We start from the raw sequence: 23083 nt of genomic DNA, 5'->3' as shown, positions 1-23083 counted from the left end.
TAGGTAAAGAATCTGAGGTTTAGACAGATTAAAGACTTGCCCAAGGTTGTACACCCAAAAGTTAACAAAACTAGTAGTATTTTAACACCAGTGTATCAGTCTCCAAAAGTCTATATTATTCACATTTACACCCTGCCTCTGAACAATGACCAAGTTAATCACCTCCTAATCACAGCTTCTCTTCTCACCTATACTAGTCAGAAAAAAAGCTAGAAGAATAAGGGAACCAGGTCAGTTACCCAAAAGTCCTAAAAAGAACATACAGGTTTTTTTTTTTTTTTTTTTCTGATTACAAAGTAACAAGAATTTTAACAGGAAAAACTATTATAACAATTCAAAGATAAGTTAAGACTTACGGCTGTTTGAATGGCTGTGTGTGAACTACTGTGGTCTTCTTGTGTGTAATATTAATTTCCTCTGAGATCTCTTCTATAGTCTCAATGTCCACCTGCTCCTCATCATCCTCAACATATTCGATACAGTTATTCTGAAAAACATTGTTTCAACAGTAAATAAAGTGCTGGGGGACACCCACACCTAAACTTTCCAACTGCATGCTCACTTTATAAAACCAACTACTACCAATACTACCAAACACCGATCTTATACTTGAATATTTGACAATCATAAACTCACAGATATAAAGGCAGTTAATCCTTAGACTGAAGACAGAGTTCCCAAAGAGCTGCACTAATGCTTCAACGTTACTTTGAGAGGGTACAATTCAGATATGGCTTTATTAAGGCTTCCCAAATCTCTCTCCCTGTGTGTGTGTGTGTGTGTGTGTGTGTGTGTGTGCGCGCGCACGCCCCTTAGGGGTTGAGCCCAGGGGCTCTCTATCACTATACTACATCCCCAGCCCTTTTTGAGACAGCATCCTGCTACCTGCCAAGGCTGACCCTGAACTTGCAATCCTTCTGCCTCAGCCTCCTGAGTGGCTGGGGTTACAAGGTAGGTACCACTGTTCCTGGCTAAGGCTTCCTAAAACTTAAAATCAAATGCCAAGAAAACAAAATTTGGGAAGGAGGAAATTGGAAAGAACTAAATTCTATTTGGGGCCTGGGAGTGTAGCTTCATGGAAGAACACTGCAAAGCATGCACAAGGCCCTGGGTTCCAATAAGGAGGAGGAAGGAGGAGAGAGGCCTAGAGGATGACAAGGAGAAGGAAGAGGAAGAAGAAAGAAGGATGAAAAGGAAGGAGGAGCAAGAAAGAGAAATTAGGATGGACGAGGAGAAATCTATTTTTTAAGGGAGTTTCATGATTAACACCATTATCAGATGCCCACAAACCAATACATACTAACACACAAAAGGTAGATATGAAAACAGAATACAACCCAGACAATATTCAAAGTCTCTCAACCCCACAGAATGAGAACTTTTAAGGAATTTCAGGTTTCAAAAGAAACCCGGGATTGTTGTACTTTCTTATACCAAAAAAATAGGTCAATCAAATAAGCATTTACCAATATGCACCTATCAGAAAAACTCACTGAAAAGTTTATATAACACTAGAATTATATGAATATATGGGACAAGCAGATATTTTTAAGTCCACCTGTAAAAGTAGTATTAAGTATGCCAGAAACTAAATAAGGAATATATTATCTTTTATATATACTCACACTGTACCAGAGATACACTCAAAAATGAAACATCCCAACCACCCCTATAAGTCTTTGTTTAAGACTTGTTGGAAAAATTACTTACCCCCAAATTACAGGCTTCATAATACCAGTAGACACTAAATGCAAACTATCATTTGTTTCCCACCCCAATTGAAGTACAACTCAAACAATGTGTATTAAATTTAAACAATGTATATAAAAATTAATTCTAGGACACAAAATCAATAGCATCCCAACAGAATCTAAACAGTAACGTGAGTATATGTTTTATGATATTTAAATTGAAGAATGTCTGCCTACTGCATAGTTTTAACTGCAAGCTTTGCAAATAATACCCAATACTTCATTAAAGTGGCTATTCACAGCTTTGCTCACACCATTTCAATCTAATGCTAATAACAAGCATAAAGATAAGTTAGGCATGGGACATGTACATAAAAATGATATAGAATTTAGATTTTAGAGATCATTTAACATAATGTTTTTACTTTTTAAAAAGTCTGTGTAAATTGTCTATGAGATTCCCTACTAGTACATTCAAGCAACATCTCCTTGCACAATTAAGGCACTCTAAAGGTTCTAAGTCAATTCTACAACTAGCAATAATTTTCACTGATTTTAAAGTTGGACTATTTTTTGGTCTGATTTTTCTCTGGATTGACTACAATGGGAGACCACAAAAAGCACTGTAAGATCTGCAATGTAATTTTTAAAATCAGTGAATTCAGATTACTGAATATATACCCTTGAAAAGGATTACAGAAAAAGTATAAGGCGAATGCATAAAGAATTATCCAATTTTAGGGCTAGATTCTCACTTATAAATAAGTCAACTTAGGTTCAAAAATAATGAATCAGGAACATTAAAATATTTAAATATTTTAGTTTTAAAATACTAACCTTATTATTATATTTTATCTGCATAAGGTAATTAAGTATTAACAAAGAAGGACCAAACAATATAGGAGCTGAATGAATTTCAAGGAAGTGAGATTCTGAAACAACCAGCCACATGACAATTAGTACAGACGGCTATGTCATCTGCTCCTGAAGAAAGGGAGATAATTTAAAATTTCAGGGCACTCCACAGACAGTTGGCTACGGTCTCATGTTCTACATCAGACCCTGTGTCAGGATTTGGCAAAACACAGACTGCCACCTGTTTTCCTAAACAAAGATTTACTGGAACATAGCCACAATCATTCACATATGTATTGTTTGTGGCTGCTACCATTCTACAACAGCAGCTGTGTCAACTAGCCTGCAAACTCTAAAATATTTACTATCTGGCCCTCTATAGAAAAAGATTTTCTAACTCCTGCCTTGTATCATACCTGACTCACAATTACTTAGTTCAGTTAATACACCCCTAAATAGCAGGCCTATAAAAATGCTTAAGGAAAATTTTAAAACTAAATTATAAAAGTCATATTGCAAAGGGTGATGATTATTAAAGCCGAAAATATAAACCCTGGAAACTAAATATTTAGAGGATAATTAAAAGGCAATTTAAGGTAGAATTGTATTAAAATATTAGATGGTATTTTCCAGTTTTTCTCCAAAACAAAAACTTCACTCTAAATGCAGGTAGACAGGGTTCTCCTCCAGTTCAAAGGTCACCCATTCATTCTGTTTCTTGCATATCTAATAGGTAAGTTACAATCATTCCACGTAGCAAATATCAAAGAAACTACTGAGATCAAATGGGTGTAATGGTCTCAAAACACTAAAATTTAACTTAGTAGGGATTCTCAAGCATCTATACCCCAACAGTTAGAGCTACTCTTACCATAAAAACAGATGTCAAAGAATAAGCCCAGTAAGTGTTGCCTGACTGATACATCCTAAATACTACAGAGTTGTTCATTACAATCTAAACCTAGGCATCCAAATGAATGTATTAAGTCTTACTGATCTTCTGGAAAAGCTACTGTCTCTAATAAATCATTTAAATCCTTGAGGTTTCAGTCACAACAAAAATGGGCTCACCACCTTTTCTACATCATCAACCTCCTCACTCTGGTAGTCAGAAACAACATCCACAATTTCATCAATAGAATCATCGGTTTTCTCATTCTCATCTTCTTCATCTTCTTCCAAATCCAAAACAGTGAAGTCAGCACTTTTTCTCCCACCCTTCTTCTCTTGCTTTGGTTGTATCTGTTCTCCTGGGAGCAATAAGTGACCCTGAAAGTGTCCATTCCCTCTGCTTCCTTTTGTAGCTCTCCTAGGAACAATGGAGAAGGCTGCAGGATTAGAAATCATACTCCAAGAATCACATTCAGTTTTTAAAACTCTGGCATTCTCAGTAGTTTCACTTTTTCCAAGTAAGTCAGAGATGCCCTGTTCTTGAAACACATCTGAATTTTCTTGACATGGCTTTACTTCTCTAATTAACAACTCATCTGTCTCCTCCTTACATTCTTGCAAAGTTCCAATATATTTCCGGGTCAAGGGGCCCTTTATGTGTTTTCTCCATCTTTCCCTGATACTATTCTTCTCCCGAGAGTCTCCACATTCTTTCTCCTTGGCCTGTGGCTGTGGATTAGACTGCTGCTCCACCATAATTTTGCTCCTTGATAATTCAAGTTTACTTTCTTCCTTAGAGATGATTGGAAACTCATTTGGTTTTTCCTCTGAACTGTCTAATCCCTTCTGCTGTTCCACCTTCACAGCACAGTTCTGTAGCTGCACTTTACTTACATTTTGTACTGCCAGAATATTGGCTTTTTCAGAAATGGTCCTAACCTCTAGAAGAGTCAGTTTTTCTTTGGAACTACTATGATTTATAGTCCCATACTCTTCATTAGTATTTTTATAGTCTTCATCTGTATGTGACCCAGTGGGATAGGAAAGTGTAGAAGGCTTGTCAGTTGTGGGACCTTCTTCTATTAGAGAATCTTCATCCAAACGATCACCCCCATCTTCCAAGGAAATATTGAGAGTTTCCTCTGAGGCAACAGTTCCTGAATTTGGTTTAATTACATTAGCCTCTGGGTCTGTAGTTTCTCCTTCTGACTGTAGAGCTTTATTAGTTTCCCTCTCTCTTTTTATAGAGTTCATGTCATCCTTTTGATCTATATTCTGGGATTCCTTCTTCATCTGAAGGGAAGCAACATGCTGAAGAATGGAGCTAGGAACAGGTTTTTGTCCTGGGAGCTGTAACAAGGCGAAACTACCAGACTGGAGAGGAATAAGACTGGCTGTACCAACAGGCTGTCCTCCTGAGCTACAGGTTATTTTGGTTTCAGAGCCTGATTTATTTGCAAAGCTTTGTGGTTCGGGAGGAGAAATCCTCAGGGTCAATGTGCCAGCCTGAGAGACAAAATTAGGTCCAGAGGAAAGCAATGATGGTGCTTGAGTGATAACATTCACTGCTGGAGAAGACCCAACAGCCTGAATTACAGGATTCATGACAGAGAAAGCAGAGGACGAACTGGAAGATGGTGGAGTGTCAGAAGGTTTGGAAGGAGCGGGTAACCGGATTCCCATCACAGACCCTGAAAGAAAAAAAGAAAAGAAAAATTTAAATCACCAGGATTTCCATGGTATTTTTCTTTTTGGACAGGTGACTCTTAAGAGACTAAGAATAATCCTGGTATAGGAATAAATCATACAGTTAACTGATTTACCAAAAGAAATTCATCAGAAAGATATCCAACTTTATACCTGGGTTCCGAAACATGACAGGCTGTAAATTGGGCTGGGTATTAGAGCCACGAATCTGATGCAAAGGCAGGAGTTGGACAATCTGCCCATTGGGGTGCCTGAATAGGTTCATTCCACTTGGACTTCTAACAGGTTGCAAAACCATTCGATGTCCCTGAAGTTGTGGATTTGGAACCGGTCTAAGCGTAGGAGAACCCTGCTGTACTGGAATCAACAACAATCGAGGTCCAGTACGTTTCACTGTGTTAGGAGAGATCTGTGGAGTAGCCACTGGAATTTGAGGAGAATTTTCTAAAACACGAAATTAAAAAAAAAAAAAAAGAAAGAAACAATATCAGAATTCTCCCTCAACACGTGGAGGAAAATAGCTATAATGACAGATACAGGATCTGAGAATGCTAAAAGTAACTTCTAATTTCATTTACAAAGCTGGAAAAATCTTGTCCCTCTATAATACATTATTTATGGCTGAGAGGAATTTGTTTTAAACTCAAGTAACTAATCAGACATTGTAGAGTTTTGCATTCAGAATGATTTTTAAAAATATATCATAGAGATAATGCTTTTGCCTAATGATAAAGAGGAATAAGCCACTAAATTTGGATTCACATTAAAGTTCAAAAGATTATAATTAAAAAAATGAAATTAAGAGACATCAAAGAGACAGGTAAATAAAGTCGATTTGAAGAGGAAAAGAATTTTAAAACAAATGAAAAGAGCAGAAATTTAATACAGAAGATGTGAATTAAAAGAGATTTCAAACCATTAAGAGTATTTAAAGATATACTAGATACACGTTAGTGTTTGAAAGAGGTATTTAGAAATACTAAAGACCTGGGGAAAAAAAAACAAGGAATCTACAGATTTTTTTTTTTTAGGGCACCAGGATAAAGAGGTAGGAAAAATGATAATAGCATAAACTAAACTCGTCTAATATTATCATTCAATTGGTGAACTTATTTAACATTGTTAATAAAGAAAATTTAAGTCTGCCAATAAATGAAACAAAAAATTAAACTAAAAACTTTTTTGGTTTAATTTAATTTTTCTATCAGACATGCACTGTGCCCACACAAAACATTAAATTTCTAAAAGAAAGTCAGGTTCATAACTTTTTTTTTTTTTGAACCAATGACTGAACCCAGAGGTACTCAACCACTACGCCACATCCCCAACCGTTCCCTTTTAAATATTTTATTTACAGACAGGGTCTTATTGTTCCCTTTTAAATGTTTTATTTACAGACAGGGTCTTATTGAGTTGCTTAAGGCCTTGCTAAATTGCTGGGGCTGGCTTTAAACTTGTGATCCTCCTGACTCAATCTCCTGAGCCACTGGGATTGGGGATTACAGGTGTGCACCACCAGACCCGGCCCCATGTTCATAACATTTAAATGATAAACTATAACAAAAAAATTTAGGACTACTCTAAAACGGAAATAAAACAAAGACCAATTTGTTCCTTAAAATAATACTGTGCCATTTAAACAAAGAATATTCATCTATCTTACATGAATTAAGAAAATGTTAACATTAATTTCTCAAACTTTTCAAATTTATTTTTAAAGAGTGATTCAAAACCTAAACTACTCCAATTCAGAGAATGAAAGCAATGTTTCTTATACCCACTGAAAATGTGATAATTTATTTAAATGTTGGTGAGAAGCAGGGAAAGAGAAAAACAAAAGTCAAATGAAAAAGCCAGACAAAGTATCCAACTTGATATGCTCTTTATGAACTGAAAACAAAATGCCACTTCCTTAGAAGTAGCACTTATCTGAGTCATCTGTATTTATACAAGAGATAAGAAAATGTAGTAACATCACTATTTTGGACTGGGGATGTGGCTCAGTGGTTAAGTGTTCCTGGGTTCAATTCCCAGTACCAAATAAATAAATAAATTAAATTAAATTAAATCACTATTTCTTCAAGTGGCATTAAACAAAATATTTTAAGTGATGTATGAATATATAGTAACATTGTATCACATTGACAGAGAAGTCATTCCCTTTTTTAATTTTCATCTTTTGATTATATACACAAGAAAGCACCAGTCTTTGATATTTTATCTTTAATATTACTCCAGCATTTTCTAGCTTTCTTCATCTACAGAAAGAGAGTAAGCTGCAAGGTCAGAACATACAGTAAATAACTAGAATTTAATAATATATTTTATTACTATTGTTTTCTGTATATTTGTTTATAGGGTTATATATTTTGGCAAGTAACGTTGGCTTCCAATCAATTTTGTCTCTTAAAAACATATTTAAAATTAAAAAGTAGTTAAAATAATTATTTTTAAAATGACAGTACAAATGGGGCTCAGGCAATATACTGGTATTGGGTATCTATTTCCCCTGAATTCTGCAAAGTCTCTCATTTTTGTCTACATTAATTCTTCTCTGAATAGACTAAAAGAATCACTTAATGTAGTTGTATCTGGACATAAAATGTACCAAAGCATATGATATTCCTATTTTCGAATTCATTTAACCTAAGCCAACACGAGAAAAATTTTAACTAAAATATTGAAAATTTAAAATATGACTACTAAGCAAAGAAATAGGCCTCCTTATTTCTATTGCAATCACTTCATATGTATAATAATTAAATAGGTGCTGATATACAAATGATTTTTGCTAGGCAAGAGGAGTTAGAATGGCAGGAGTATAACCTAGAGGAAGCCATATCCCCAGCCCTTTTTATTTTTTATTTTGAGACAGGGTCTTGCTAAGTTGCTTAGGGCCTCACTAAATTGCTAAGACTAGTCTCAAACTTTCAATTCTCCTGTCTCAGTCTCCTGAGTTGCTGGAATGTACAGGTATGTGCCACTACACCAGGCAGGAGTATATTTTAATCTTCAAAAAGAAAAAAACAAAAGCCCTCGGCTTGGATGAAGCACAGGCAGAAGCCCTTTCATCTCAGTTTTTTTAAACTAAAATGCAGCATACTCTCCCCCCAAGAAGGGGCACTTGTACATGGGGTTCCCTTCTCGAAGATATGTACCCCTAGCTCTCAGCATGTTACATAATAGGCTGTACTTTCTCCCATGCTCACCTTAATGGTTAATCTAATGGCTCAGCGCTCCACTCCCATCTACATTACTTCAATCAGCATTTCCATTCTAATGTTTTTCAAGAGTTTTTTTAGCTATCTCCTGAGGCAACCTTCAGGCCCATGAAACTCTACTGGATTATCTCCCACAGAATGTGTTGTTTTTTTAGTATTCTGTTTACAGAATTACATACTTTCAGCGATCTAACTCTGCATTAACCATGAGCCCTATTATTTTTAAATGGTCGGTTTTGCAGAATGCAAAGGTTTTCAGGAATACGTTTATCATTTTATAGCAGAAAACATCTACAAGGTTACCTTGAGATAGATGACAAACAGATAGATAGATCCTATCCCCATCTGCAAAATTACATAAATAGCTATACAGTTAAACAACTAGTAGTAACTAAGGCCTTACCTGGTCTCTGGCTCACTGGTGGACTCCCATTAATTCCTGAGAGTATAATAGGAACAGAACCCAGAGATGAAGTAGGTGTGGTCACCATGGAGGAAGACGCAGCTGTGGTCACCATGACTATGGAGGTGGAGGCAGTGGAAGCAACAGGAAGAGTTATGGTTGGAGGAGATGCTACCAAAGACTTAGGAAAAGCAACTGAAGTCACAGGGGTAGTTATCCCAGGAGTTTTGGTAAGGTTCACAGTGGCTGTAGACTGGGTTGATGTTACAGGGGTGCTGGTATTAGTTTCAGAGACCTCAATAACCCCTGCAGTGGTGGCACCAGAAGAATAAGTAGTCTCTTTAGTTCCCACATCAGAAATAGCAGTCATAGATGTCACAGCAGTAACATTTTCTAAAAACACTTGAGGGGTGGTAGTAGTGACAGCAGCAGTCACAGGGCTGCACACCTGAACTGGCTCAGAAGAAACCACAGGTGTGACGACCATTACTGGAGAAGGTCTGATACTGAACTTCTGTGGCCCTGTCAGGGGTTGGGGTGTGCTAACTCCAGGTATCTTCTGCTGCAAGGCTCCAACTTTACTCATCACAAACTGTGTGAACACACCACCAGGAGAGGGTCGAGCCGCTGCAAATAAAAATTTGCAGGTCAAAAATCTTCAGTTCTCTTATTTTACCCTCCTAGTGACTGTGCTTATCAACATTAACTGTGCACCACTGGGTCAATTTCTTACAGGTACTACCTACCTGCATTAATGTGCGAATTTCCACCCACAGAAATCAAAACACTTCCCTCAATCCAAAACAATCGCATAATAATTCCAACAAGAAAGGGATTAAAATGATATTCCTATTAAAATTCTCTGGCTATGAGATATCAAATCATCAGGACACTAAAAAGACAATACAGCAGTAAAAACTTTATAACCTAGAACAAAGAAGAAGAGGATTTTCTTGCCTAATTCTAATTTTCCACCACCTCCTCCTGTACCAGCACCTCCACCTCTTTATGACTGTCTCTTATGAGACAGTTAGGTATTGTATATTCTTAAAATGCACAGGTATTTTTTCAAAAGAGTGCAGGATAGGGCTGCATTTTTGATGTTGTTGCTGTTGCTGTTTTAAATCACAATTAAAGTTGTTTTTTAAAAGAGGCAAAATAGGTTCTTTTTAAGGCATACAATGCCTATTCTCTATCTTCACACAACTCCAGCCTTCAGCCAGATATTTCAATTTCCTGTTAGAGGAATAAGAATGAAGACACAATTGACACTTTTACTTAACATTCCTAAATAGATGTGAAACAACAGAAAGAGGAATTCAATAAACCAACTGTTGATTTTCTAAATGCTAAAACACATGCTTCTAAAAGGCAATTTATTATATACTCTAGCAATGAAATGTTAAGCAAAAGAAAGGTTTCCATTCACAAAACAGGGAAGTATGGAACAATGCAACATTTCGAAAATTATGTTTTATAAAAACCCTCTACTTTGTGCCTATACTAACCCATCCCCAACTTTTCAAGCTTCTTGGATTCATAAGATCAAGGAACATGCATCTGATTGGTGCCAAAAACCCTAGTCCTTTTAGGAAAAACACTAGAGAAAATAGTTAAATATATCTCCTCTTTAAAAAAATTAAAATCACAAGTCTTTTCTACATTAATATAATCGGTCTAGAAGCCTCAAAAATAATTTTAACACTACAGTCCAATTCATCTAGAATCATAAGACATCAGGAATTTACAAAAACACACATTCAGGTAAGACAGACATCAATAATAATAATGCCAAATTTTGTTCTTCTCTAATTTTAACAATCTTCACACCTACAACAACTGACCAGGCACTAAGTTATAGTCCTTTCCAAGTTATATGTACTTTCCAACTTACCAATTGGCCTTTTTGCTGGAACAAATGCCTTCGGATTCTTCCCAGGACGATTTGTGGTAGTGCCAGAGGAGGATGCCATTTTGGAGTTGGATGTTGAAGGCAACAGGGTACGAGGTTTCCTGGATGCAGCCACCTTGGCATTGGATGCTACCTTGGAGATGACAGTACTGAGGGTTGAGAGGTCCAGGACTGAGGGTCGCAACCTGCCTGTGATATAAGCAGCTAGCCTATTGGCTGGATGCAATGCCCCCATCTGTCCCAATAGCAACTTAGCCTGCGGGTAACTCTTACCATTAACCTGAAACAAGTGGCAAAGAGAAATTCTGTAAAGATAAAATTCTCTTGCTAACTCTTCTCCCTTGACAGGGGTTTCATTTTTACAAGGTTTTAAAAGTCTATTTTCAGACGTGAAGGGGAAAAAGAAGTGGGTGTTTTCTATTCCAGATAATCTGAGTAATAGGGAGGTGGAAAAATGCCATCATCTGATATTCAGAACTACTTCCATCTTCTTCATTTTGTAGTTTGGAAACAGAGAATCTCAGAAACTCATCACTTCTGCATCCTAGATATTGGAAAGTCACATGAATGTGTTCAAGGAATCATGCAATTGTTTTATTTTAATAAAAAACAATTTAGTTAAGCCATTAAAAACTGTCAGCAAAAATGAATGACTGTCTTCCACAGAATCCTCATTCTGGCAAGGCCAGAGAAGCACAATGAGGCCCTGACAAACAAGGGTCCTTTTCCAGCATCCTTTTTATTTGGAGGAAAAAAAAAAAAATATATATATATATATATATATATATATATATATATCAGTTTTAGTTGTTAAGACAACCACTATTACAATAAACTAAGCTACAAATTCACTTCAGAGTTTGGTTTTCAAAAGGCTCAATTTTGAAGATGTTGTCTTCATATCTTGGATAAAATATGGGATCAAAACAAATGCTGGTAAAAACTCAATGTAATTCTACACACAGTAAACTGTCAGAAGTGGTGAACCAACAAATCAAATAAGGTATAGAATTTCTCTGCTGTCTGGGTTGATTACACTGCCCATCTCGGGCAGAGATATAGTTTTTCTCTTGCATTCTTTTTTAATACTGGGGAATTAACTCAGAGGCACTTTACCACTGAGCTGCATCCCCAGACCTTTTTTTTTTTTTTTTTTTTTTTTTCCTTTTTTAATTTTTTTTATTTTGAGACAGGGTCTTGCCAAGTTGCTGAGGCTAACTTTGAACTTGCCATTCTTCTGCCTCAGCCTCTCAAACTTCTGGGACTACAGGCATATGCCACTGCATATGACCTTTTTTTATTTTTAAAGGAAAGAAAACAAAAACCTTCCATGTTTCTTACTCACATTCTCTATTACAGATGACTCTAGAGAAAAATAACCTTTTCTATGATTTCTTTTTGTAAGTGGAGGACAGGACATAGTGGCACACAACATTAACCCCATGGCTCAGGAGGCTGAGGCAGGTGGATTTCAAGATCAAAGCCAGACTCACCAATTTAGGGAGGCCCTAAATAACTTAGTGAGACCCAGTCTCAAAATAAAAAGGGCGGAGATATGATTCAGTGGTTAAATATCCCTGGAACCGGAAGGAAAAAAAAAAAAGTGGGGAAAAGAAGGTAGAATGAAGTAGATTCTACTCTCTAAATAGGAAGCTAATAAGGAGAATAGCTAAACAAGCCACTCCACCTTCTAAGACACAAATTACTCTTTGCTACTTAGATAAATTGTGATTATTCCCAGAGAGATCAGGAATAACTCTAAATCAATTTTAGTACCAAAAAAATGTGATCTCAAAAAAAAAAAAAAAAAAAAAAGTGATCTCTCCATCCAAAAGTGGACTTTACTACAGATTTCTAGGCTATGTGGAATCTAGATCAGATAGCCCTACTTATTCCTTTGGGACCACTGAAGACTACTCAGCAGCTTCCCCAAAGTCTATATAGATTGACTATTCCTTATCCAAAATGCTTGGGGCCAGGAGTATTTCTGAATTTTGAACTTTAAAATATCTGCATATATATGTAATGAGATGTCTTGGGGAAGAAACCCAAATCTAAACAAAACTGATCTATGCTTCATATACACCCTTAAACTATGTTCATAGTCTGAAGGTAATTTTATACAATACTTTTAATGTATTTGCACTCTTATCAAATGAAATTTGATATGATATAAGGTATGGAATTTTCTATTTATGGGGTCATGCCAGTGCTCACAAAGTTTTGGCTTTTGAATCATTCTGAATTTCACATTTTTTGGATTAAGGATGTGCAACATGTATTACAAACTGCCTGACTGCTTATGCAAATTACATTCTATGGTGGTTCAGGAATCCTGATCAGGAGAGAACACAAAATCTCTATACCTATATTTCAGGGAGTCGTCTTATTAGAAATCTTAGTTAAGTCACTATTTCCAAAATATCCATCAATAAATGAAGAGAAACACTGTTCTCTCCATCAAGAGTTTAAAACTACCAACAGAAGCAATGACAAAGCACCAGCAAGAGTAAACTACAATAAAAAGTTTTTAAAAGTAGATCAATCATATATTAACGGAGCAGTCCTAGTTCAAACAAGCAGTTTATCTTATAAAAGTTAAATAACCTTGGCAATAACACCAGACACTTGCACACATTTGCTGTTTCTTATAAAAATAGATTTTATATCACTGAGCAAGAAGAAAACCTGTAACTAACATTTTCATTTGAAACGTCTCTTTTCAAGGATTTTCTGTAACTTTACAAATATAATCTGCATGAATTATTGAACAGCAGGGATAGAGATATTTGTCCTACAATAACTACACTGACAAAACCTCACGAAAAAAAAAAGGACTCAATTTTTAAAAATTGTGTATTTGAATTTCTTATAAGTTAAAATTTTCCCCAGGGGTGGGGACATATAGAGTAAATTCAATCCCCAATATCACAAAAATAAGATAAAATATCTCCAAGTTTCTAAATATATAATGCCAACTTCTTGTCTTAAAGTCAAGTTCATCTTCCCTTTACTATCCTCAACATTCTAAGTATTGAAAGCTGTATGCTAATAACAAATCTAAAAACTAGACTAAATTTCTACCTTTGGTTGTCAAAATATCACTAAAGCCCACGCCATGAAATTTAAGAAGAGCAACTTTCTGGAAAGGCTAGAGTGAACTAAGACAAGGCTCTGTATTTCTGTGTATAATGTTCCAAAAATTCATTCTAGGTATGCATCTAACTGACCTATTAAAAAAAAGGGATGATGATTTTGTTACCCAGTTACCAGGAAACGTGAAGACAAGTGACTTAAGGCCCACTAAGGGCTCTGAAAAAAAATAAAGATGTCACCTAAGTACAAAAAGGAGCTATGCCCAGATTAAAGATAATTCTCACCTGGATAAGCCCAGATGTGCTTGAACTGGGTTTACGCTTATAGGCCACAAGCTTCCCTGCAGGAGAAAGCCCTGCATAAAAAGGCAGACCTTTGCCTCCATGTAATCTCTCCCTCACTGAATCCAGGGCATCTGTCTGCACAGGAGAGATATCATCCATTTTCCCAGGGGACAATGGACCATCAGGAGTCTCTGATCCAGATTTATCAGCCATATCATCTTGATCTTGACATGATGGCATAGAGATTTTGACACGAGAAGAATAAACAGGAGGGTTCTTCTCACCCCGGCTCTTTCGTTGAGAAGCCAACTCAATGATGAAGCTGCCCACCTTAAGTGATTGTGGCATGTTGCTATTGATGTGCTGGGATAAGATGCTCAAAATCTTGTTCCGATCTTCCTCCCAGTTGCAGTCTGAGATGATCTCTATCAGTTTGGTGGGACCACCAGGTGACCTCTGATGCACATAAGAGGTAGAAGAGGATTCCCCTTCATTGCAGGAAGACTTCCAGCTCTTTTCTGATAAAAAATTAAAAAATGTTTCTGAATCATAGCCATTCTATACTGAACTTTAAAAGAAATTCAACAGTTTCTCAATGTTCCATTCTCACACACTTTTCAGTGGTAACCCAATATGTAAGTTTAACATTCATAATTTGGGAATTTTCCAGAAAGAAGAACGATCTCACAAAATTGTCTTCACTATCCTACTGACTGAGTTCTCTGATAAAAAGAAGTTCCCTTAACACTACTCTTAAGAGGGCTTAACTATTATCTAAGAAAGTGCTAGTTTGCAAACAAATTAAGATTATTTGGCTTAGGTTACCGTTCTGCTATTCTTATGAGCAAAGCAAAAATACTTGCAAGTTTGCTCTGAAACATGTCAGAGTCAACTCCCCAAAGTATTTCTATTCATGGCAATATGTTGAGAAATATGTATTTCATTAGATATTGAAAGATTTCTACAACAGTTTCCCAACCAATGTGCACAATTATAGGTATGTCCTCATGGCCCCCAGGGTGCTCATGCTCTCATCCAGGTTGCCTCTACCCAAGCAACTGCCTCGAAATCCCTCTTGCTATGGAAACATATTTTGTACATACCAAGACATTTTTTAAAGACAGGAAGCAATACTGCATAAATGTCCTAAATCTTAAGAAGCACAGTACCCCAAAAAAGAGGTAACTCCCTGGTTATTACCTCTTATCACAGTAATTCAAGAAGTATTCTCTACTAGATAAATCAGTGATATTCTTTCCTTTCTCTTCCTCTGCATTTCCCTGATGGTGGCAGGTAAGGAAGACCTGAGGCAAATTGCAATAGCTAATGATATGCCAATATTACTGAGGTTTGGAAAAGAAATTTAAAAAATTTTTCACTGACCTCATCCCTAAAAGTCTCTTGTAATAATACACCACACCAATATGAATAAATTTTATTTTTCAGGATTACTGAGCAAACCAAATAGAAAAAAATGTTTGTTTATTATCTCTATTTCTGCCAAAAGCTAGAAAAAGGGTGACATACTCTAGACTGCAAGTTTTGGTTTTCTGCCATTATACAATCCAGACACAATAATTACTATTAAATATTAAGATTCTGACCTTGTGATTTATCAGAATCATCCTCCAAGTCACAAACGAGTTGTTTTAAGGGTTGCTGTTCAGAATCAGGTTCCTAAAGAAGGAAATATCAAAGAAATACTTTAATATATTTAGTATGTACAAAGAGTAAGATGTAAACATTAAAACCTCTTGCAGAAGTTAAATTAGAACAGCTTCCCATCTGATAATACTATCACATAGACTCTTGGGGAAAAGCAAGTAGTTTTGTTCCCTAATGTTCTTAATAATGACTTAAGTCATTAAGAAAATAATTAACAGGAGCTGGGGGTGTTGCTCAGTAGTATAGAACCTTCAAGGCCCTAGATTCATTTCCCACCAATGCCACCACCACCACCACAAAAAAAAAAATAATAATAATAATAATAATAATAACAACCCCAAGGAATAGAGCACTAGAGTAAGTATGGAGAGAAATAAATTGATTTGCATGTCATAAGTCTAGGTTACATTAATTATTTTTGTAATATAAAAATTCTAATCATTCTGATAGTAATTCAAATTCTACACCAGCAACAAAGAATTGGAAGTTAAAGAGTAACTGTGCAACAAGTAATCACCTTTGAACTATGATTCCCAGGACTAGAATGACATGAGTTCTGCTGCTGAAGTGATGGAGACAAGGATGGAGACAAGGATGGTTGTCTCTGTTCCTCTTTTTTTCGTTCATAGACTCGAACACGGGCACAAGTCATCATACTTTCAAAGTACAGGTAGACTGGATCTTTGTCCTCTTCCCTTATCTGCAAGTTTTATATAACAAAACATACAATGGCAAAAAGAAGTCTCCTATACTCTAAATGAAGAAAGATGATTAATCTTTGTTTACATTCCAACAGCTGAAAATTTTAAATGTAAGCTTTAAAATTAAACAGTACATTTTGTATGTTCTAAAAGTTGGGGCCATCAGAAAGATATGGTTCACTATCAGGAAATTTCAGATTATACCAGAGCAGTGCTTCTCAAATCACCTGTGCTGAAAGACACATTTGTTAATTACCAGTCTATCATAGACCGATTCTTTGGTAAAGTACAATAAAGTAAGCTACTAGAAAAATAAAAGACATGTAAAATTACTGCAAGCTTAAGTTTTTTAATGTAATAGATTTACTTGATTCAACTTGCTATAGAAGTTGTTGTCTGTCCCCCCCCTGGACCCCCTGTATGGAACTGGGGGTTGTACTCCAGGGTGCTTTACCACTGAGCCACATCCCCAGCCCTTTTTATTTTGAGTGAGGGTCTCACTAGGTTGCTGAGACTGGCCTCAAACTTGCAATTCTACTGCCTTAGTCTCCTGAGTCACTGAGATTACAGGCATGCATGGCTTAAACATTTGTTCTTACTTTCTGTATTTATTTAATCACAGACTAGTAATCAAGTTTTAGACCACCACTGGTACAAAAACCACGTACCCTGTGTTTGCACTGTAGAGGATTCTTCTTCAAGTGAGTGGACTGGGAAGACTGAAATGGTTCATAATCAGATTTGCTTAAACTTACTAACCACAACCACAGAATCAATTCTTACTTTTCCCTATCCATCTTCACAGTTAAAAAATGTCAACTGTTGCTTTAAATCTGGAATTTTATTTCTATTACTGTTTAAAATTTTGCTTTTAAAAGGCTTTTCTTTATGTTTGTCAACTAATAATAAGCACTATGTGTCTCAATTACTCAGTAGTTTTTACTACTGGAATAACAGTACCTTTAAAAGGTTTTGCAAGTCAGATAAAAAGCCCATCTTTCTATGAACTTCTTCAAGATTTGGCTATCTTTAAGAATTACTATGACTCACCTCTATTTTTATAGCATTTAAAAAGTTTCAGCAACTAAATTGATTAAACAAAATAGGAACATGTCTTACAAACCCATTAAAAAGCAAAAATTGCCCACAGAATATAAACCAATAATCTGGTTGAAACCCATCACTTTTACAAAAAGACTTTTGTAACTTGCAATAAAAAATGAAACTCCAGGCTTACTTACCACAGGATTGGGCTTGGGAGTATATGCCCGTGAAGGTTTAATTCCAGTGAGTAGTTTGCCCTTCACGGTAGTAGGTAATACTTCAGGCTGAGGCAACAACAATGGTTTCATAGGCTCAATGACTGATGGTGTTGGGATATAAACTGGCTCTGGATCTATTTCACCTTCTACTTTCACCCACAATGGGTAATGTCGAACAGGCTGTTCAGGCTCTGTTTCACATATAGCTTAACAAAAAAAAAAAAGATTTAGGTGTATTAGGCAACAAAAGTTCAGCATTGACGCAATGCCAAAACAAAACTTATTCCCTCACAAAGACAGTAACTCAAAATAATCAAATAGATGCTCCCTAAAAACCTCTAATTGTCCCCATGTACCTTTATTTATTGATCTATTAATCAAACATCTGTTGAATATCTACTATCTGCTTTAGGCACTAGAGTGAATTTAGGCACATAGCTAGGAATGAAACAAAGTTCTCAATATATACATCTTACGCATCTTTTGTTAAAATTTATCCTTATGTATCTCATCTCTTTGGATGTTATTGCAAGTGGTATTTCTAAAAATTTCAATTGCTAGCTGTTTGTTGCTTCTATGGTATTTTGACAGTGTACTAAAACCTTACTAAACTAATGGATTTACTAGCTGTTTTATAGATTCCTCAGGATCTTCCTATCTATGAAGAAAGCCAATTTTTATTCTTCCTTTTCAGACTAGATGTCTTTCCTTTTCAATCCTTACCACTCTGGCTGGAATCTTTACTATGTTGCTTTAGGGACTGGGCTGTTTCTTTTTTGTTTTCTGAGACAGTCTTGCTGTTACCCAGGCTAGTCTTCTCAACCTTCTAGGCTAAAGTAGCCCTCCTCCTTTAGTCTTCTGGCTACTGGCTGCTGGAACTATAGATACATGTGACACAGCTCTTAGTGATGAAAGCACACATTCTTTCTGTACTCCCAATATCTGAGGGAAAACACTTAATCCTTTCACTACTACTATGTCAACTGTAAAGTTTTTCACAGATGCACTTATCAGACTGAGAAAGCTTTCTATTCCTTAAGTGCTCAGAATTTTTAAAAGAAATGGATTTTGTCATTTCTTCAAAAATATCTATTAGAGGACTATTTGTATAGAATGGGCATCATGTATTCCTTAATGTTTTACAAAATTCATCAGTGAAGTCACCTGGACCTAGAGTTAACACTGTGGGGGTTTTCACTACAAATTAAAATCTTTAATAAAACTAAGCAGTTATCTATTTCTTTTTCAGTGAGTTGGATACCTTTGAGTCTTTTAAAGAATTTGTCCATTTAATTTGAGTTGCCCAATTTATTAGCACAAAATTCTTATCATTCCCTTGTTCTTCTTTTAATTTCTATAGTGAAGTCACCTCTATTCCTAATACCAGTAATTTGTATGTTCTCATTTTTCCAATTAATATGACTACAGGTATCAATTTTACTGATCTTTTCCTTACATTATTAGTTAACTTGAAGGTATATGTCCTATGCCTAACAAAACTCGAGCGGGCTAAGAAAACGGAAATGCCAAGTTTTATCCTTTCTCTTGGTACTGATCACAGCAGGTAAGCACAGTGTCTTTATACAGACAGTGGTATTTTTTGACAAACCAAAGGACAAACAGGTGATAAGAGTGATGTTCAAAAGGAAATACAACAAGGAAAAGGGATTAAAATTCCAGAAATCGCACCTTACATACTGGAAAAAACAGAGGAACTTGGAAGTCAGAAAAACTTAGCTACAAATCCCTATTATTTAATATCTATATGATATTGAGAACAAGTTAAATCCTTACGAATTCAACAGGGTCATTTGTAAAGTGGAGAATAAAGCTGTCTTATTAGATAAGATTTTAAGACTGAAATGATATTGCCTTCACAGGGTGCTCTGCATAGAGTGCTCAATAATGTTAGTACTCCTCTGTTCACGCCAAAGGATTAATGGGTCCTTATTTATAGTAAAGCTTTAAGACTATTACTATCACAAAAAATTTACTTATTAATTTATTTATTACAGAACTGGGGATTGAATCCAGGACCTCAAGCATGCTAGCGAAGTACTCTACGAGTAAGCTATATACTCAGTTCTATTTATTTTTGTTTTTGGTATCAGGGATTGAACCCAGAGGTGCTTAACCACTGAGCCACATCCCCAGCAAGTTTTTATAGTTTATTTAGAGACAGGATCTTGCCAAGTTGCTTAGGCCCTCACCAAGTTGCTGAGGCTGGTTTTGAACTTGCAATTCTCCTGCTTCTGCCTCCTGAGCCCCTGGGATTACAGGTGTGCACCACCCCACCAAGCTTTATTTTTTATTTAATTTTTTGTTTAATTTTTCATACTTTATTCCTTGTATCAAAAGGTTAAGAAAGTAAAATTTTCCCAGGTACTGATTCATAGATACAGCTTATAAGCGGAATCAAAAAGTTCAGTTTCACAAACAGTAACATTCAGTGATCTCTTTAAATGCAATTTTAATCCTTATTTTAAACTAAGGTCAATAATTTAATGCAATAAGCTAACTACACACAAAACGTGTTTTTCTGAACTACAAAAGTGTTTTCTGTAGCTATATATGGTTTTAGTCAGCTACACATTTCCACAAGTACTTACAAATGTTAATAAAACACTACCCCAAATGCTTATCCCGCCATTAACTCATTAAACATTGCCATTCCTACTACTGAAAGTAGACGATTGGGAAAAATGAGTTTTAAAACTTAAAAAGTAATATAAGCCCCAAAAGGTTTTAAAATCAAAAAGGCCTTTCAACATGGAAGCATCAATATGAAACTTTAAGTTTCTAAAAAAATAAAATAAAATACATCACTCTTTCGAAAAGAATATTAAAGCGAATTATCTTTTAAGACACATAAACATTCTTAGAAAAACTCGTAGTTTCAAATATCATCTCCTTAAAAGAAATACAAACCAGTTCACTATCTTTACTAACTCTCAGACCACAGTTGTCTAAAAACTTGAGAATGTCTCAGCTGTCATAATCAAAATGACATTTAGATTTCACATATTAAACAGTTACAGTACAGCTCATAATGGCACAAATATACCTAATACATAAATACTACTTCATCCTTTAGACAGTCAAAAGTCAGAAGGAACTGCATAATTTTCAAGATACTTTAACATACACATAGTCATTAAAGCCCAGTAAGTAATTCAAGTACGGTCATGTAAAGGCGGGCAATTAAAGGCTCAAGTACCAACCTAAAATCAAAGACATAAAAATAAAGGCTGAAAACTCTGTTTCTCCATTTTTCATCTAATGCCTAGATAGTAGGACATTACTGTAGAAAATACACAATTATTATATATGATTTCCACAGAAGATAGTGAAATTTCATAAAGTACAAAAAGTATCATTTGCTTCACCAAATGCTTTTCTAGCTCGTTTCAATTCTTCATTCACAGTAAGCAAGTCTTTAACCCTAGCAAACTTCCTTGGTTCTTTCGAATCAAGAAAACAGTATCTTCAACTTGTACTCGATCTTGTCTTCCAATTGACATTGCCTTGTGAGTCATTCCAGTGATGAACTCTATGACAAGGTCTTCAAGAATATCCACTGACTCAGTGTAAGGGTTCTGGTCAAATCCAAACCCATACACCATACATTGTACAGCAACCCCCAGAATGACTCTAGGTAGGAGAACCTATGATAGGCACAAGCTCTAAAAAAGTTTAGCATTTTCTGGAAGTGTTTTTTTTTTTTTTTTTTTTTTTTTTTTAAATTGGTGGGAGTAAGACAGTAGGGCAATTCTTTAGGAAAAAAGTCTCTTTCTTTTACCCTGTCCACCTTCCTCACTCCCAATTTCTTCATTTTCCTCCCCAAAGATCAGGTCTTCTTCCTCATCTGCCATCCCACTAGCCTACCAGCCTACAGTTTTATTTAATTTTTTTCCTTATTTTTTTTTTGCGGTGCTGGGGGTCGAACCCAGGGCCTTGTACTTGCAAGGCAAGCACTCTGCCGACTGAGCTATCTCCCCAGCCCTTATTTTTATTTTTGAGATAGGGGCTACTAAGTTGCCCAGGCTGGTCTTGAACATAATCCAACATAATCCTCCTACCTCAGCCTTCCTCAGCACCACTATGCCTAGGTAAAATGTGTGATTACTAAATGTGAGAAAACTTTTATGTTTTAACTAAATAATGAATAAAAATTATGAATAATAAAATAATAAAAAATAAAACTATAAAGAAAAACAACGTCTTCTACCATACCCTGTGTCACACTCCCCAAGTGACTACTTTTAACCATTTGAGTGTAATTTTAGTGGTTACCTCAATCATCCCAAATAAAATGAATTTCAATTTCATAATTTAGCAGTAGCTAAGAACTCCGCATAAGAGAGAAGGAAATCAGCATCATAAACTTGCTCCTCCTCTCCACTTCTATCAGCTATTGTTATTTTCACATTGTTAAGGTTCATGACTTATTTCTATTCTATAATCACATAAGTCATTAGCATTTCATATATTCTTATTTGTAGAACCAATTAATGTGAATGACCCTTTAGAGGAAGAAATGTAATACTATATCACTAATAAAGTAAATTTATTCATTTATTTTTACTTACTGATCAAAATTTTATTAAAGAAACTTTTCATTTATTCAGTTTTATTTTTACTTACTAGTCAAAATTTTACCAAAACTTTTTATTCATGGTTCTAGTATAATGTTCCTTTATAAATGTTTGCCTTTCCACTGTTCTTGTTTTTTGTTTGTTTGTACTGCGGATTGAACCCAGGGTGGTTAACCCCTGGGCCACACCCTCAGTCCATTTTTATATTTTATTTAGAGACAGGGTCTCACTGAGTTGCTTAGGTCTTCACTAAATTGCTGAGGATGGGTTGAGCTCAAGATCCTCCTGTCTCGGCCTCCCAAGCCACTGGGATTACAAGAGTGTGCCACCCCACCCAGCTGTTCTTGTTTTTCTTGTAATTATAGAGATCATCCAGGTTCTTAATCATGTTCTTAAAATAAACTGAATACCTTTTATTAAATATATTTTTAGATGATGCTAGATCTTTATTTTAATTTACTTATATGCGGTGCTCAGAATCAAACCCAGTGCCTCACACATGCTAGGCAAGTGCTCTACCACTGAGTCACAACCCTAGTCCCTGAATACTATGCTGCTTTATAGTACTATAATGTAGATGACAACCTAAGATTTTACTCCTCCCCCTACCCTTGGGCTAAATTCACTTTTTATTAGCAGACATCTCCTGATTCTTGAATTTCTTTTAATTTTCTAGAGCATGATCTTAAGAAATCACCAAGAGTTTGTTTGATGTCAATGTTCCACCTTACTGCATGTATTAATATCATTATTTTATGCATACAACTTGATAATTTGGTTGACTGTTAGGTTGATATATC

At 35.7% G+C, this 23083-nt stretch overlaps 1 protein-coding gene across 14 annotated transcripts in view; it reads right to left on the bottom strand.

The window, feature by feature from the left end:
- The window catches only part of MGA (MAX dimerization protein MGA), a gene marked incomplete at its 3' end in the record, with an annotated part of 130886 nt that overhangs the window by 11385 nt on the left and 96418 nt on the right, over positions 1–23083 (bottom strand). For 8 of the 14 annotated variants that reach the window (XM_079128744.1, XM_079128747.1, XM_079128745.1 and 5 more), the window contains 9 exons: positions 17668–17894; positions 16243–16425; positions 15665–15737; positions 14061–14578; positions 10663–10960; positions 8769–9395; positions 5298–5588; positions 3621–5128; positions 357–487 (listed from right to left, as the gene is read on the bottom strand). In XM_079128744.1, coding sequence (XP_078984870.1) covers positions 357–487; positions 3621–5128; positions 5298–5588; positions 8769–9395; positions 10663–10960; positions 14061–14578; positions 15665–15737; positions 16243–16425; positions 17668–17894 — 3856 coding nt within the window. Of the gene's footprint in view, positions 1–356; positions 488–3620; positions 5129–5297; positions 5589–8768; positions 9396–10662; positions 11225–14060; positions 14579–15664; positions 15738–16242; positions 16426–17667; positions 17895–23083 lie in introns of those variants that run through there. The other 6 variants (XM_079128736.1, XM_079128749.1, XM_079128739.1 and 3 more) reach the window with 6 other exon arrangements.

Source organism: Sciurus vulgaris (genome assembly GCF_902686455.1).
Source record: "Sciurus vulgaris genome assembly, chromosome: 2".
In the NCBI taxonomy this organism is placed as follows: Eukaryota; Metazoa; Chordata; class Mammalia; order Rodentia; family Sciuridae; genus Sciurus; species Sciurus vulgaris.
This window is presented reverse-complemented; position numbering and strand designations above follow the sequence as displayed.